The following is a 13945-nucleotide window of genomic DNA, read 5'->3' on the forward strand; positions in this document are numbered from 1 at the left end:
TACAGCTTGTGAAAGCCCATAATATCCTTGGATTTGCTTTGTTTATCTGGGTTTCACCGTGATCGTAGTCAAGCGTGACTTTGCCATTCAGTGCCACTCGGCACAAAGCAAAACGCCAAAAGTTCCTTTTTACCTTTTCCAAAATCAGGATCACTTCTTTCAACAAAGAATATCACTCGTAAAAAATAATAATAATAATAAATAAATAAACATAAAACCATTACAATTTGTTGGATTGTCTTTAGGCAAAAAATAACAGGAGTTAATAGACAATAAAAACTAAACACGGATGATTATGTACAAATGGCCTTGAAAACTAACGTGTCATCATTTAATACGGTTTAATAACATACACCAGTATTTTACAAGACTGCCATAAATCAGTTCTTCACTGGTTTTGAAAATGACTCGTCATAAATCATGAGAGATGTGTACATTCATTACTTCAACCTTAAATGTCAACATTTTCAAGTAAAACAAATCCCCATTTCAATGTAGTATTGTATGTATTTGGTTGTATATATATATATATATATATATGGTTTCATGTCATCTAGTTCTAAAATATAAGTTCAAAAGCGGCACCTTCATTTTGATTGCCTCTGTCACATCGGCCCTTTTAATTGAGCTGTTGTCGTCAGAGTATCGGGGTGTGCTTTTGATTCATTCATTTTTATTTTGCCCATTTTTGTCTCCCTTCGATGGTGCCCGGCGGATGTTGTTGCACCCTGGCTACATTTGGGTTTATGCCTGCAACCATACTTTTGATGACTAATGTGCTTTGGAAATTGAATTGAAGTGATTTGGTTTTTTTTATTGTCCCATTTTCCAGGTGTTTAGGTGTAAAGACACACCCAGCACACCAATGGCACTCTGTCTTGTTCTATCTTGCCCATGAGACAACCTGACTCCTCTTTAATAATGTCCTGGTTTTGCGGTAAGTACGCATCACTTCGACTTTCTGAATGTTAAGCCGTCTCCGTACATTCTTTCAGTCCTTCTTGAACAACAGGGATACGGAAGCCAATTGTGTTTCAGTGACGTTAATATTATAGCCAATCATGTTGCGTTGCCTCAAACAGTGTTTACATCCGGGTGAGTCTAACATGGCGGCGCCCGCCTCACGTTAGGTCAAGCTATCACAACTCCCCTTCCATTCTTGAAAGGAGCTTTTTCGATTGCAAAAATGACTTTGAAAGACGTAACTAAGTGGCACAAAGTCTTGTCTAGGGTTTACGCCGTGGGCGTGTGGACAATTGTTGGCTCTTTTGCATATTTCCATTTGACAGGCGGTTTGAATGACTTGGGTAAGATGCTAAGCGTATGCAGCTTTTCCTTGTTTTGTCCATCGACTTGGCTTTGCATGTTATTTTTTGGTGCATAATTTACAAATGAAATATGCCACGAGTTAAAGTACAGAGACGTTCAAGTTTTTTGGCGTCATTTGCTTTGCTTCCTCCAGTAAACGTTTACTTTGGTAGCACTGTTTTTGGAGCCTAATGTTGCATCCACTTCTCAGACAATTCCCCGGGTTTATTTACGAATGACGTGGTGATGACTTTGTGTCTTTTCCACTTGATTAATTTCGTGTGTTTTACCCCAACAGAATCCGCCCGGAATCAGGAGGAAAAGGTCGAAGATACCAAGGACCCCAATGAAATCATATATAAGACTGAGCGCACAAAATCCGTCGTCATCTACAAAAAAGACTTTGTGCCATACACCACAAGGATCTACAATTTCATTCAGTCATTCACTGGTGGTCCTGGGACTGGTGGGACTGGAGATGGTCCAAATTAGTATGGAAACCATGGAAGACACACTTATAACCTCACGTTCTTGCAAAAATGACATCAAATTGCCTGTAGTACGGCCTCTAACTCCAAGAAACCAAAAAGGTTAGCATCTCTTGTCTATGGCATCTTAAAAACACTGGTTTTCCTGTTGTACCTGGTCCTCCAGTCATTGTCATGTCATATAATTGCATAAAAAGTCAATTAATGCTAATGATCACGTTAATAATATATCCAGTCACTATTAAAATGCACATTGTTCTCAGGCTAAATCTCCCCCAACGAACGAATAAACAAACAGACGGGAACCTGTCAATGTTCTACCATTTTCCTTCCATACTTTTAATTCAAACGTTGGTCAGAATAGTTTATTGGGGCTCTTGGACATTTATGCAAAAAAGAAAGGAAAAGGTGGAAAACATTTGTTCAAACAATTGCAACTTACAAACAGCAGACAAGCTCCTTCAATTAAATTCGTTTTGGACACTAAATAATGGTAAGACTTAACACTACACATTCCATTTGTTGATTGTAACCCCGAATATAAGCGATTTAGTATGCTGTGCGGTAAATGGAATTCCGAAAGAGGCCGCTTGAGGGCGACAGTCGAACTTTAGCTTCGAGCTGTGTTAGTCCACAAAACTCGAGGTTGTTAATGCCCCTTGAAACATCGCCAAAACAATGAAAGCGATCATCCAAAGAGTGACTAGGGCGTCTGTGACAGGTGAACACTTTGAGATTATACTGTGTTTAGTTCGTGTCGTCGTATGGACACATTTAAGGCCATTTTGAATGCATGTTATGCTAACCTAAGCTAGGTTAGCATCTGCACGATTTGGGACCGTGGTTAAAAACATCAATCAACATGAGTATAATACTGAATGTTTGGTTGTTGTTTTTTAAAATTATTATTATTATGCAAGTAATGCATTCAGTCACTTGACATTGAGAAGCAGGTAAATAATAAACAACGCGGATGTATGATTTGTAAGAATGGAAACATCGGCGTCATTCTTCCTCATTCATCCTCACGTGAAGCTGACTCACTCATCCACTTTTTCCATGTTTTCTTGCAGTGGGAGGCGAAACCATGAGTTCAATAGGCCACGGACTCTGTGTCTTACTCGGAATATCTGTGGAGGACACCCAAACAGACGCTGAGTACATGTAAGTCCTTGAAGGAAAACGACATACATTTCGCCCATGAACAATCTTATTTTCGACCATATCGGCATATTCTAACATTGTTATCTGACCGCCACATGTCCATACTTGTGTCCAAATTAATGATTGCGGACTTCTGTAATCCAAAGGCAAGCTTTTCTATGGACAATTCCAATGGTCCTGTGGTTCAAATGGACTCTATTTTTTCTGGACTTTTAGGGTACGGAAGATCCTCAACCTACGGCTGTTTGAGGATGACACCGGTCGAGCGTGGACTAAAAGCGTGATGGACCGGGACTACGAAGTGCTGTGTGTGAGCCAGTTCACACTCCAGTGCGTACTCAAGGGCAACAAACCGGACTTCCACTCGGCCATGCCTGCAGAGTTGGCTCAACCGTTCTACGCCAGCATCCTGGAGAACATGAGGAGTGCCTACAAGCCCGAGATGGTCAAAGGTGGGACCGGAGCTTACTAAAACGTTAGAGACTTGATATCATTTAGTCACTCGCTCCTCCCAAAAATGATGACTACCATTTTTTATTTTGTGTGTGTGTGTGTGTGTGTGTTGATGTTCCCTAATTGTATTTTTGCCTTGTGTTGTAGATGGCAAGTTTGGGGCCTCCATGCAGGTGGACATCCAAAATGATGGGCCAGTTACCATTGAACTGACGTCACCTTCTGTTTCTTCAGACCCCCGACAGGTACTAATACATTTTAAACTCTTATTTTTAATTTGCTCAACTTCATTTTGTGCTAATTGTGCAACTCTGTGTCGCAGAATCCATCTTATTTTTTTGTCGACCCATATAAGGATGGTCAGAATTGCTTTTAACTTGAAGGTCCAATAAAGTTAATGTGTTTTTATTTTGGAATGTTTTCCCTCAGATGTCCAAGCTGGAGAAGCAACAGCAACGGAAGGAAAAGGTCCGCTCTAAAGTACCCTCCGAGTCCAGCCGTGAGAAAAGCGCTCTCCGCGCCCGACAGGACACTCACGCCAGTAGCGGGGCAGAGGGCGACGTGTCTTCGGAAAGGGAGCCCTAGACGAGTAAGAGACACCAACGCCACGCACACTATTTTGCAAACATGCATAGAAACCATTTTAAAGTTCAAAATAGGGAAACGGACATATTCACAGCACTTCGGTCATGTTTTTCTTTGGCGCTGTTCACGTGTCACGCTTCCTAATTTAGTTCTTGTTGCAAGGGGCGAAACGTCAAATCGTGACTAAATTGTTAAAGATCACAAAGGTCATCTAAAAATTCAAATATGATGGATATAATAAACGGTAAGGAAGTGAAAAGGAGAAAGCAGCACGGAAAAACATAGCCCCATCTCATGCATCCGTTGAGCTTATTGTCTACCTGGGCAGTGGTTCTGGGTACCAATCCCACGAGACGACAGTGGACATGCTAGGGAGGCCATTTCATATGGATCGTGTGAGGACTAAACCAAGTAAACAACCTTTTGTTTTGTGTTCTCTCGTTCAGATGACAAAATAAGTGAGCAAGACTCCTTTTTTTGTTTGGAAATTGCCACGCACGCAAGCACGCTCGCACGCTCACCCGCACGCATCCCTTCTTCGGAGGTCCAAGCCTAGGAATCACCAGGTGTCTTTTTTTGTGGACGGCGTGCCAATCAATTTGGAATGATGTAAGAGCTTTTCCAAATGAATCATATCTCGCCCTCCTAAATGAAATGGAGTCCCTCTGGAAGGGTCGTTTATTTTGTCAATCGCCAAATCAAGTCACGTGACACTTCCAGGAGCCCCCCAAAGGTGGTATCCGGTTTGGTACACGGTCCCCCAACGCATTGCGCCAAATGACTCCTCTATTTAGCTATTTACCAGTGTTTCCAATTGAAGGCCCTCCATGTCCATCATCCAAATGGAATCCAAATCAACAAGAATGTGTCTCCGTTTCCGCACTTTATTATTGAACTTTGTGGCATGTACATGGCGTAATGCCCCCCCTAAAAAAACAATATATCATTTGTAATTTTTGTCGTTGTTTTATTTAATAAAGATGTTTAGAAAATGTATAAGCATCTATTTTCGTAGTTGTAAGAGCATCATCATCTGGATCATCTGCATTGTCCTCATTTCACGTCAATTGATTTTTTAGGCTGGTGTGCTATTTTTGCTTGCTCAACGATAGCATCCTCGGCCCTCTCCCCTTTTTGCTTTCAAAGGATGCTCAGCTGTGGCTCAGTTGTCTGAGCTTTTCATGTTCTGCTTTGGAGACGTAGGAGGACGAGGACGGACGGAGACCGACGGGAACGGGACTGGCTTCCCTCGCTGGGATGGTAGAAAGTGGTGGAAAACCAAGACATGAGCCAAATACTTCTGCAGGTGATTTAGCTTCTACTTCGCAACCTTCCTCCGCCGCTAGAGGGCAGAATGGTGCCAAAGGTGGATAGGGCACACCTTAAAAGTAGGGATGGAAAAGTGATGATACGTGACGAAGAAAACATCGTCTTTTTTTCTTTGTGTGCAACTTGTTGTCCACGAATCGTGTAACACGCACACGAATCTGTTTGTTAGCTTGTTCATGTTGCGGTCGACCAACAAAATGAGGACGTCTGTCGGGAAGTAGGCGAGGAGGGAGTTTACAGCCGTCGTTTTGACGCCGCCGCTGCATTCCAAAAGTCAGCGAACAACGTTAACGGCTGCTAAAGGTGAGTGAGAGGGACCTTTTTACTTACTTTCAACTATCAACAAGAACCGTTACGTTTGTATCTTCATTACCCTGGTGATGAATTCAGGTCAATGCGTGTTTATTTTGATGTTGACTCCCAACTTGACAACTTTGTCTTCATCGTCCCATATTTTTAAGGTTTTCTGAAAGGAGTCTTTTTCTCTGTAAATATGCCGATTTTCCATTTGACTACAGCTTAATTTCAACGTTATTGTCTTATACTTTTTGGCTGAATATCAATTCAGACCAATAACCGTCCCAATATGGTTCGTTTTGTCTTATATATTTGATATTTTCGGGGCAAAACTGCAATAAATAAGAATGTCTACCTCTGCTGAGGAAAGGTTTTGCTTTGCTCACCAAATGTTTTTGCCACCAATATAATGTTTGTATTCGAGCACCTACATGCGCATCTTGACTTGCTTTGTTTTTGACTCCTTCATTGTGGTGTAGCAAGCCAGCCAGCTGCCTTTTCACTTGATATCATTTCATATTCCCTTTGTCAAGTGACCTCGGGCCGACCGACACTTTGTTTGAGTTCCTCGAAGGTACACTGCCACTTTATTTATGAGGAACCTTGAAGATTTCACGCAGGAAATAATAGGAATGTGAACATGTTTTCCTTGTGGCTTCCGAAAGAAGGAAAACAGTCCAATTTTTTTCCACCCCCACCTTAAAAAAAGAATTTCCTGTGTAACCAAAACAACATGCGTCAGTCCGCTCAGCTCAAGTCAGGAAGAACCACTGACCCAGATTCCTTTTTTTTTTGTGGTCACGCTTGGAGTGCAAGCCTGAAAATGACTTTACACTTTTTTTTAGTCTTTCTGCACCTCTGACCTTTTCTTCCATGTAGTTACACACACACACACACACACACACACACACACACATTTGTACTTTTCCCAATGTCCAAATTGTAAAACATGAGAACAAATAGTCATCATCACATTTCAATTGAGAAAAAAAATTCAGAGCGGTCCTCACTTTTCTTTGTTGGAAAATATCGCCATTTTTTTCAGGTGCTTGGTAAGCATTTGACGAGGGTGGTGGTGGTGAACTATGACACATTCTTCCCTTCATACCTTCAGGTTGGGACGACGGGGGTGCGCGCTTCCCCTAGGAGTTCTATGTGTTTCCCGGGGGTGGCTGGCTCTGCCACCAGTAGAAGGACTGACTTCATGAATTTAGCCCGCTGATGGAAGGGAGGAAGTGGCGGCCACCAAAACAGAAAAAATGCCTACAACTATTGCACACGGCCTGCAAAAAATGGGTAGGACTTTAAGTGAATTCCCAGTGGGACGTTTGCTTGGTGAAAGATTGAGCATAACTACAAAAAAAAATGCAAGCTGAAACAGGGGAAAATTGGGAAAAATGGAAAATTTGACACTAGAGCTGAAATGTTATTGACTGATGTGTGTGTGTGTGTTTGACCTTTGACCCACAGAAATTCAGACCTATCGCATGTGAGCGTGGCTTCAGGAAAAGGTAGACAAGATGGAGTCGGATGAAGCCAGTCGCCAGCCTGCCGATGGCCCCATGATGAGAAGAAGCTGCAGCTTCTTTAAGGTGAGGACTGGGACGGTGACCCAGAAGGAATGAATTTCCCAAGCTCAAATGATCCGCTATTGATAGGATTTCTATTTGAACAGACGACAGAATGGACTTTTTGGAATAGTTAGCACCATTGTTTTCCACCTTCAATAGTCTTTGCTAAGCCGGCGGCATTCATTTTCACCTTGGCTCTGCTACACAGCCTTATTTGTTTTCCTATATACGCCATTGTTTTGGCGCCTGGGGCCAAATGTCGGTCGTGAACGCCGCCAATATTGCACTCTATTGGTTGCCACGGGGTTTGTTTGGCTAAGAGAAATGCTACCCATATTTCCTCAGGTGCTCGAAAGCAAAAATAAATGGTGTCCTTGAAAAGGTCAAAGGGTCAATAGCCGGCCGGCAATTTATGGTGTGGACTGGAAACTTAAGGAGAAACCAAACAAACGCTCCATCCGAGCGGAAAACAAAACATTGTTTGTCACACTTTGGATGAAGTGGCGCACAATGCTTTGCTTCCTGCCTGTCAGAAATTGGACGCACACGTACGCAGGAAGGCCCAGCAAACCTTTCCCCTTCCTCAAAGTCGGATCCGTGGCTTAGTTTCGTTCTCTTGCCTCGCTTTATTGACGCTGATTTCCGTTCAACTCATCGGTGGAAGCCTCTCATTCTTTCTACTTGCAGCTGATCGATGCTTTTGCCATGGAGATTGGCCAGTTAAAGAAGGAGATGCTTGGTCCCGCCTCCGCGCTGGACCGGGAGTCCTTCCACATACCGGGGGGGTAAGCTCGTCATGGGCGGACACGCGCTCTTGATGAAATGTCTATCAACGTTGATGTCTTCCAGGGGTGGACAAAAGGGGTTAACATGTTTTTTCTGTCCCCTCTTTGTCAGGCCAGGGAGCAAGCGGAGCTGCGAAATGTTTGCTCTCCACCGGGGACGGTGGCCCCTACGCCACAGCGCCATGTGCGAGAGGGATTACGGCTACGACTCGTTGGGGAGGAAGATGAGCGTGTTGGAGCGACTCACTCAGAGTCACCCGGCGTGGCTCCTGCTGACGCTGGCCGAAGAGGAGGCCGCGCGGATTCTTCTCAAACAGCCGCCGGGGGTGAGGAGGAAGGGGCGCGCGGGCGGGCCGCCTCCCCGAAAGGACGGGACTGTCACTGACTGTCCTTGTCCCGCCGCAGGTCTTCCTGGTGCGGAAGTCCGTCCAGCTGCAGAGGAAGGTGCTCTCCGTGCGCCTGGAAGGGAATCCCTTTGGAAACCCTATCGCTCACTTCCCGCTCACAGAGAGTCACTATAGTAAGGCTCCTTTTCGGCTCCTTTCGGCTCCTTTTCGGCTCCTTTTCGGCTCTGTTTTCATTCATTTGATCCATCTTTTCTTTTGAATAGCATTTTCTCTGGAAGGATCTGGGATCAGCTTTGCAGATCTTTTCCGCCTGGTGGCTTTCTACTGCGTAAGCAGGTACTAGCAAAGGATTGTTTTAATACTGCTGCCGTATGTGTATTTACTACTACCCCCAAAAACTTGTTTTGAGGAAATCCTAATAATGTACTTTTCCTTTGTCCTTTCAAATGTGTTATTTATGCTTTGCACTCTGGATTACTTTAGGGACGTGTTGTCCTCCCCTCTTCAACTCCCAGAAGCCATTGCATCTGCCAAGACGCAAAAGGATCTGGAAGAAGTGGCTCGCCTCGGACAAGGTACTTTTTATGACTTGGGAAATGTGCGCACACTAACTCAGTGGACTCCTTTCAAGAAAGACGTGAGAACAATAGCCCATGTAAACCTTGGGGGAAAAAAAATCATTTTGAGGCCGTTGCATGAAAGAAGGCCATCATTGTAGTGCGCTGGCTCGCATTCCACGCAGCGGAGGCGCTGGCTTGGTGGCCTCAAATCAATGCTCAATCAATCTATCTTAACACGATTTTATTGTGCTGAGGAAAGCCTCATTGAATTGGCACAGCACTCCTGAATGGCAAACATGTTAAACAAGACCATACGCTAGAGATGTGTTTGTCTTCAAACAATGGCAAAATGGGGTGTTTCTGGCAAAAAGTCACCATTGTCCCTCCAAATGTTTTCCGCGGAGTAGAAAGTTATATGTGAATGGCACAGGCCTCATTCCTTCTAAAGGCAGGAATAGAAATAAGGCAGCAGCTGTCCAGTAGTCTAACTGTCATGGCTAAGGCCCTTACTGTAATCGGTGGGCTGCAAGCAATGCATGTTATTTCCCACCTACCCCCAATTTTGATTCACTTTGAAAGAACTTCAAATCCCCGATTCTAGGAGAGCAGGACTCATTACAATTTATCCTACAAAAGTGCCCCTGAGGAACAAAGTAGAAAAGCCTCCCAGGCCATCGATTCCACTGAGGAACTGGAAATGCATCATCCATCAGCCACTGTGTTGTGGTGGGCCAGTGCCCGCCTACTCTGCAAATAGCATTGGCTACTCCCTCCTTACTTGCAAGCGTGCCTCTGTGACAGGCGCACACACCACACCACAGCACTGAGTCACTGCGTCTCTCTCTCTCTCTCTTTTGGCCGACGGTGAGAAGAAGGAAACTCTGTTATCCCAAAAAAACTTGCTCTTTCTTGAGATGGAGTTGCTGTGCGGGATTTTCCCTTTTTTGCTCCTGTTTTTCCAAAGAATTAGGCCAGTGGATATTTAGCCGAGTCTCGCTGTCTTTTTTTTCATCCCCCCCAGGCTTTTGGGACTCGGCTCTGTGCGGCCGCCCTCTTGGCCACGCCCTCGGCCCCCGAAGGAGCGGCGGCGGGACGGAGGAGGACCGGCCCGGTGGCGTCGGGCCCCACTGCGACAGCGCGCCGGCCACGTTATGTCGCCGGGCTCCTTCCCCCGCCAGCGAGAAGCCGCCTTCCAGTTTGGCTCTGTGCTTCGTGGACCCGCTCTTTTTCCAGACACGTCAGCACCGCCGCCGCCACCGCCGTGAGCTCTCGCCCGGCGTGCCGGCCGTGACCTCGAGCGGGGGTCACCGGCACCCGGACCAGAAGGTAGAGCGCCAGTCGCGCCCCCCTCCTCGACCGCCGCCTCCTCGCTTCATGCGGCGCCGGCGACCCGCCCCACCTCCGCCCACAGCCGAGAGTGGGCCGGGGACGGCCAGTCCCGCGGTGCTGGGTCAACGGCGGGCCGGCGTCCGGCGTCCCGCCCCCCCTCGACCAACAATGGGGAACCGAGACGGCGCCGCGGCGGTCCCCGCGCCCCCGAAGCCGCCGCCCCCGAGAACCAATGGGGCACTGGCGGACGACCAGTGTGACGTTGCCCTGGACGACGAGACCATCGCCAGAGCCCTGGCCCTGGTCAAGCGGCCGCCTTGGCCTTTGGACGCGGAGAAAAGTTGCGTCCCAAAGGAGAAAGAAGGGGCGCAAAGGCTGAGCGGCGCCAGCCTGTCCACGTCTTCTTCCGATTCCTTGGAATATTCCCAGTCTGCCGGATTCTCCCCGGACCAGTCGTGTTGTCTCAACGGCTTGGAGGGGGCGGAGGACAGCGGCGAGGATGACGACGACAGGGAGGAGGAAGAGGAGGTGGACTACGGGGTCAGCCTGGAGGCCGACCTGGAATCGCGTCTGCGTCCGTCCTTCAAAAGTAGGCGGCGCTGGGTGGGCGTGAGCCTCGGTGGAGGTGGCGGCGGCGGCGCTGGGACGGCATTTATTCTCCCCCGGGCCTTGAAGGGACGCTTCCGCAAGGTCAGCGGCATGCTGGCCCCCCTGATGACCCCGGAGACGCGGGCCGTGAAGAGGATCGTGGACTTGTCCAGGGACAAAAATTCCTACTTTGGCTCGCTGGTCCAAGACTACATCCGTTTTGTTCAGGAGAAGCGCTCCCTTCACCCGTCCGGAGAGGATTTCCTACAGACGCTGCGACACTTTATGACGCAAATGAAAGCCTATTTGTGCCAAAGCTCCGAGATGGACCCTCCCATCGAGTCGCTCATCCCACAAGATACCATCGGTAAGACCTTTTATTCAAGTTGCCGCGTGACTTTGTGTGTGTGTGTATGAGTGTGTGTGCTGAGTCACCAAGTATCACTTCTCCTGTCAGAGATCATATGCTGCTATGCGCACAATTATCTTTTGAGATTCCCCTTTTATGCTTCCATCAGTTAAGCCATTTGTTCGCCTCCAAATTTGATTGGTTGGTTTGCTCTTAACATGGCTTGTGAAAAAGTGTGCCTTTTTATCTTGGACATCCGATTCCGCCAAGCATTTGATATGAATCCGCCAGTGTAGAGTTACAGTCAGGACACTCTGACTTTTATTCTTAGCCTCCACCTGATACCATCAAATGAGTGCTGCCCCTGGCTAAAAATATCATACGCTCTGTTTTTTTATAAGGCAGACCTTAGTGGATGAGTGACATTGTTCGAAAGAAAATAGACACTCATTCATGCATTAGGAGCATATTCATTTTTGGATAACTTTATTCATCCCGTATTGATGCAGCAAAACTAATGTACCAGTAGGGGAGTGAGGATTTTGCTCCATTTTTGTCCGGAGACTTGTCTGTCAGCAAAGCTCTGACGTCATCGTGCGCGAGTGTTGAAAGAAAAGCAGAAGTGCCTCATCACTGCGTCATCCCACTCGAAAACAGACCGATTTTGTGTGTATTGCAAGTGTCAATTAATGACATACCATAAAAGTTGAAGGGGAGGGGAAAAAATCCTAGCTACATTCGATTACAGAGTATAAAAAAAGCTGTATGGCAATGTGAAATGACTTTTGACCTGGCCTGTCTTGTTTCTAACAGAACAGGTGCTGGAGAAGGCCATGCACAAGTGCGTGCTGAAGCCCCTCAAGACATTCATCCACGAGGCCTTGCACCAATTCCAGGTGAGAGACGTGTCGCACACCCCGGCGGAAGAAGCAGGACCAGAAGGGGCCACATGACCGACCGCTGGTTACGGCACAAACTTGAGCAAAATGCTCAAAGTTCCCCTCCGTCCTCTTGTTGTTAGGTGAACAGCGGAGATTGGCAGCAGATGAAAGAGAACTTTTCCTTGGCCAAGTCCAAGAAGCCCCACCAGCTGGGAGTGGACGGCGCGGCGCCCCCCGACGCCGTGACCACGGAGAAGATCCGACACAAGTTCCTGCGCATGAGGAAGATGTATTCGCCGGAGAAAAAGGTGGCCACGTTGCTGCGGGTCTGCAAGCTCATCTACACGCACATGCAGGACCACTCGGGTACGGACAAGCTTTTCATTAAGGCAAAAAAAAAAAAAGAAAATACAGATCACGGCGACACCCTGCCTTTCCAGGGCGGATGTACGGGGCCGATGACTTCCTGCCTATGCTGACGTACGTGGTGGCGCAGTGTGACATGCCTCAACTGGATGTGGAAATCCAGTACATGATGGAGCTTCTGGATCCATCTCTTCTTCAAGGAGAAGGTTTTTTTTTTCTTTTTTTCCCCCCCAATCAGCAATACTTTGTTCCACTGCCGACCCGTTTGAACCCCCTATGGTGACCCTTGTTTCCCTAGGAGGTTACTACCTGACCAGCGCCTACGGAGCCATGGCCCTCATCAAGAACTTCCAAGAGGAGCAGGCGGCCAGGGTGCTGAGCTCGGAGGCCAGAAACACGCTGCATCGTTGGCACCGCCGGCGGACGGCGCAGCGTTCCTCCGCGCCTACCGTGGACGACTTTCAGGTAGCGGACCTCAACTGATCCCACGCTGTGAGTTGAGTCGCAAAAAAAAAAACAAGCCTCTCTCTCTTTCTCTCTCGTTCTTTCATTCCTCTCGTCATTTAGCTTTTGAAAAAATCTAATCCTAAAACAGATAATTGACTTTGTCTTTTTTTTTTGCTTCTTCCCTTCTGAAGAACTTTCTCCATTTAACCGTCCAAGACGCCGACACGGGCTGCACGGCCAAAACGTTAGCCGTGCACTCTTACACCAGCGCCGAAGACGTGTGCTCGCTGTGCGCCGCCAAATTGGGGATTTCCCAGCCCGACCACTACGCTCTCTTTCTGGTGACCGAGGACACGTGTCAGCAGCTGGCCCCGGACACGCACCCCGGGCAGATCAAAGCGCAGCTTGGCGGCCGACCCCTGGCCAAGACTTTCCATTTCGTCTACCGAAGGGTGCCTCCCCGTCTGAGCGCACCCGCCGACACGCCACCGGAGGATGCCGCGTTGCGGCGAGACTCCGGCAGTTACTGACGTACAGATGGGGTGGCCGGCTTGGAGGTTGGATTTGCCAAGTATTATCCTGAATTGGAGTAAGGTACAAAGTATAAGGCCATTTTGTAGGCCCATCATTTTGACACATTTCATTGGAATGACGTCCATTTTTCAGCGCTTGTGTACAAATGTTTCAAGTTGTTTATACAAATAAAGTCTGTATAAACCAAGACATATTATAGCAAGGCTTTCTTTCTTTAAAAAAAAACAACAGTGTGGTAAGGCTTTTTAACCTAAAAAACGACATAGTATGTTAAGACTTTTTTCTTTAAAAAGACATAGTATAGTAATGCTTTTGTGCTAAAAACAATGTAGTATAGTATGGCACCGTGGAGCAGAGGTTAACTCACTAGACCTGGGTTCAAATCCCGACATACGACATAGTATAGTAAGGCTTTTTCGTTAAAAAACGACATAGTATAGTAAGGCTTTTTCGTTAAAAAACGACATAGTATAGTAAGGCTTTTTCGTTAAAAAACGACATAGTATAGTAAGGCTTTTTACTTCAAAAAACGACATAGTATAGTAAGGCTTTTTCGTTAAAAAA

The 13945-nt window shown here is 46.8% G+C and overlaps 2 protein-coding genes across 4 annotated transcripts; both read left to right on the top strand.

The window, feature by feature from the left end:
* The first annotated feature begins 1795 nt into the window (after positions 1 to 1795).
* dtd1 (D-aminoacyl-tRNA deacylase 1) lies at positions 1796 to 4997 on the top strand. Of its 2 annotated transcripts, none has more exons than XM_077719884.1 (6): positions 1796 to 1898; positions 2870 to 2960; positions 3177 to 3412; positions 3561 to 3658; positions 3843 to 4002; positions 4445 to 4997. In XM_077719884.1, exons 1-5 carry the CDS (start codon positions 1802 to 1804, stop codon positions 3996 to 3998), a joined length of 678 nt encoding a protein of 225 aa, XP_077576010.1. In that variant the 5' UTR covers positions 1796 to 1801; the 3' UTR covers positions 3999 to 4002; positions 4445 to 4997. The 2 variants fall into 2 exon arrangements, with proteins under 2 accessions (XP_077576010.1, XP_077576011.1); XM_077719885.1 differs by lacking the exon at positions 1796 to 1898 and adding an exon at positions 2375 to 2517.
* A 365-nt stretch (positions 4998 to 5362) lies between these two features.
* Positions 5363 to 13568, top strand: LOC144198556 (ras and Rab interactor 2-like). Of its 2 annotated transcripts, none has more exons than XM_077719626.1 (14): positions 5363 to 5630; positions 6739 to 6920; positions 7095 to 7216; positions 7883 to 7980; positions 8093 to 8306; positions 8386 to 8500; positions 8591 to 8663; positions 8811 to 8902; positions 9909 to 11171; positions 11967 to 12049; positions 12175 to 12400; positions 12475 to 12606; positions 12699 to 12865; positions 13039 to 13568. In XM_077719626.1, exons 3-14 carry the CDS (start codon positions 7145 to 7147, stop codon positions 13375 to 13377), a joined length of 2874 nt encoding a protein of 957 aa, XP_077575752.1. In that variant the 5' UTR covers positions 5363 to 5630; positions 6739 to 6920; positions 7095 to 7144; the 3' UTR covers positions 13378 to 13568. The 2 variants fall into 2 exon arrangements, with proteins under 2 accessions (XP_077575752.1, XP_077575754.1); XM_077719628.1 differs by having other exon boundaries at positions 5364 to 5630; positions 12699 to 12892; positions 13039 to 13189.
* The last annotated feature ends 377 nt before the right edge of the window (positions 13569 to 13945 follow it).

Source organism: Stigmatopora nigra, chromosome 6 (assembly GCF_051989575.1).
Source record: "Stigmatopora nigra isolate UIUO_SnigA chromosome 6, RoL_Snig_1.1, whole genome shotgun sequence".
In the NCBI taxonomy this organism is placed as follows: Eukaryota; Metazoa; Chordata; class Actinopteri; order Syngnathiformes; family Syngnathidae; genus Stigmatopora; species Stigmatopora nigra.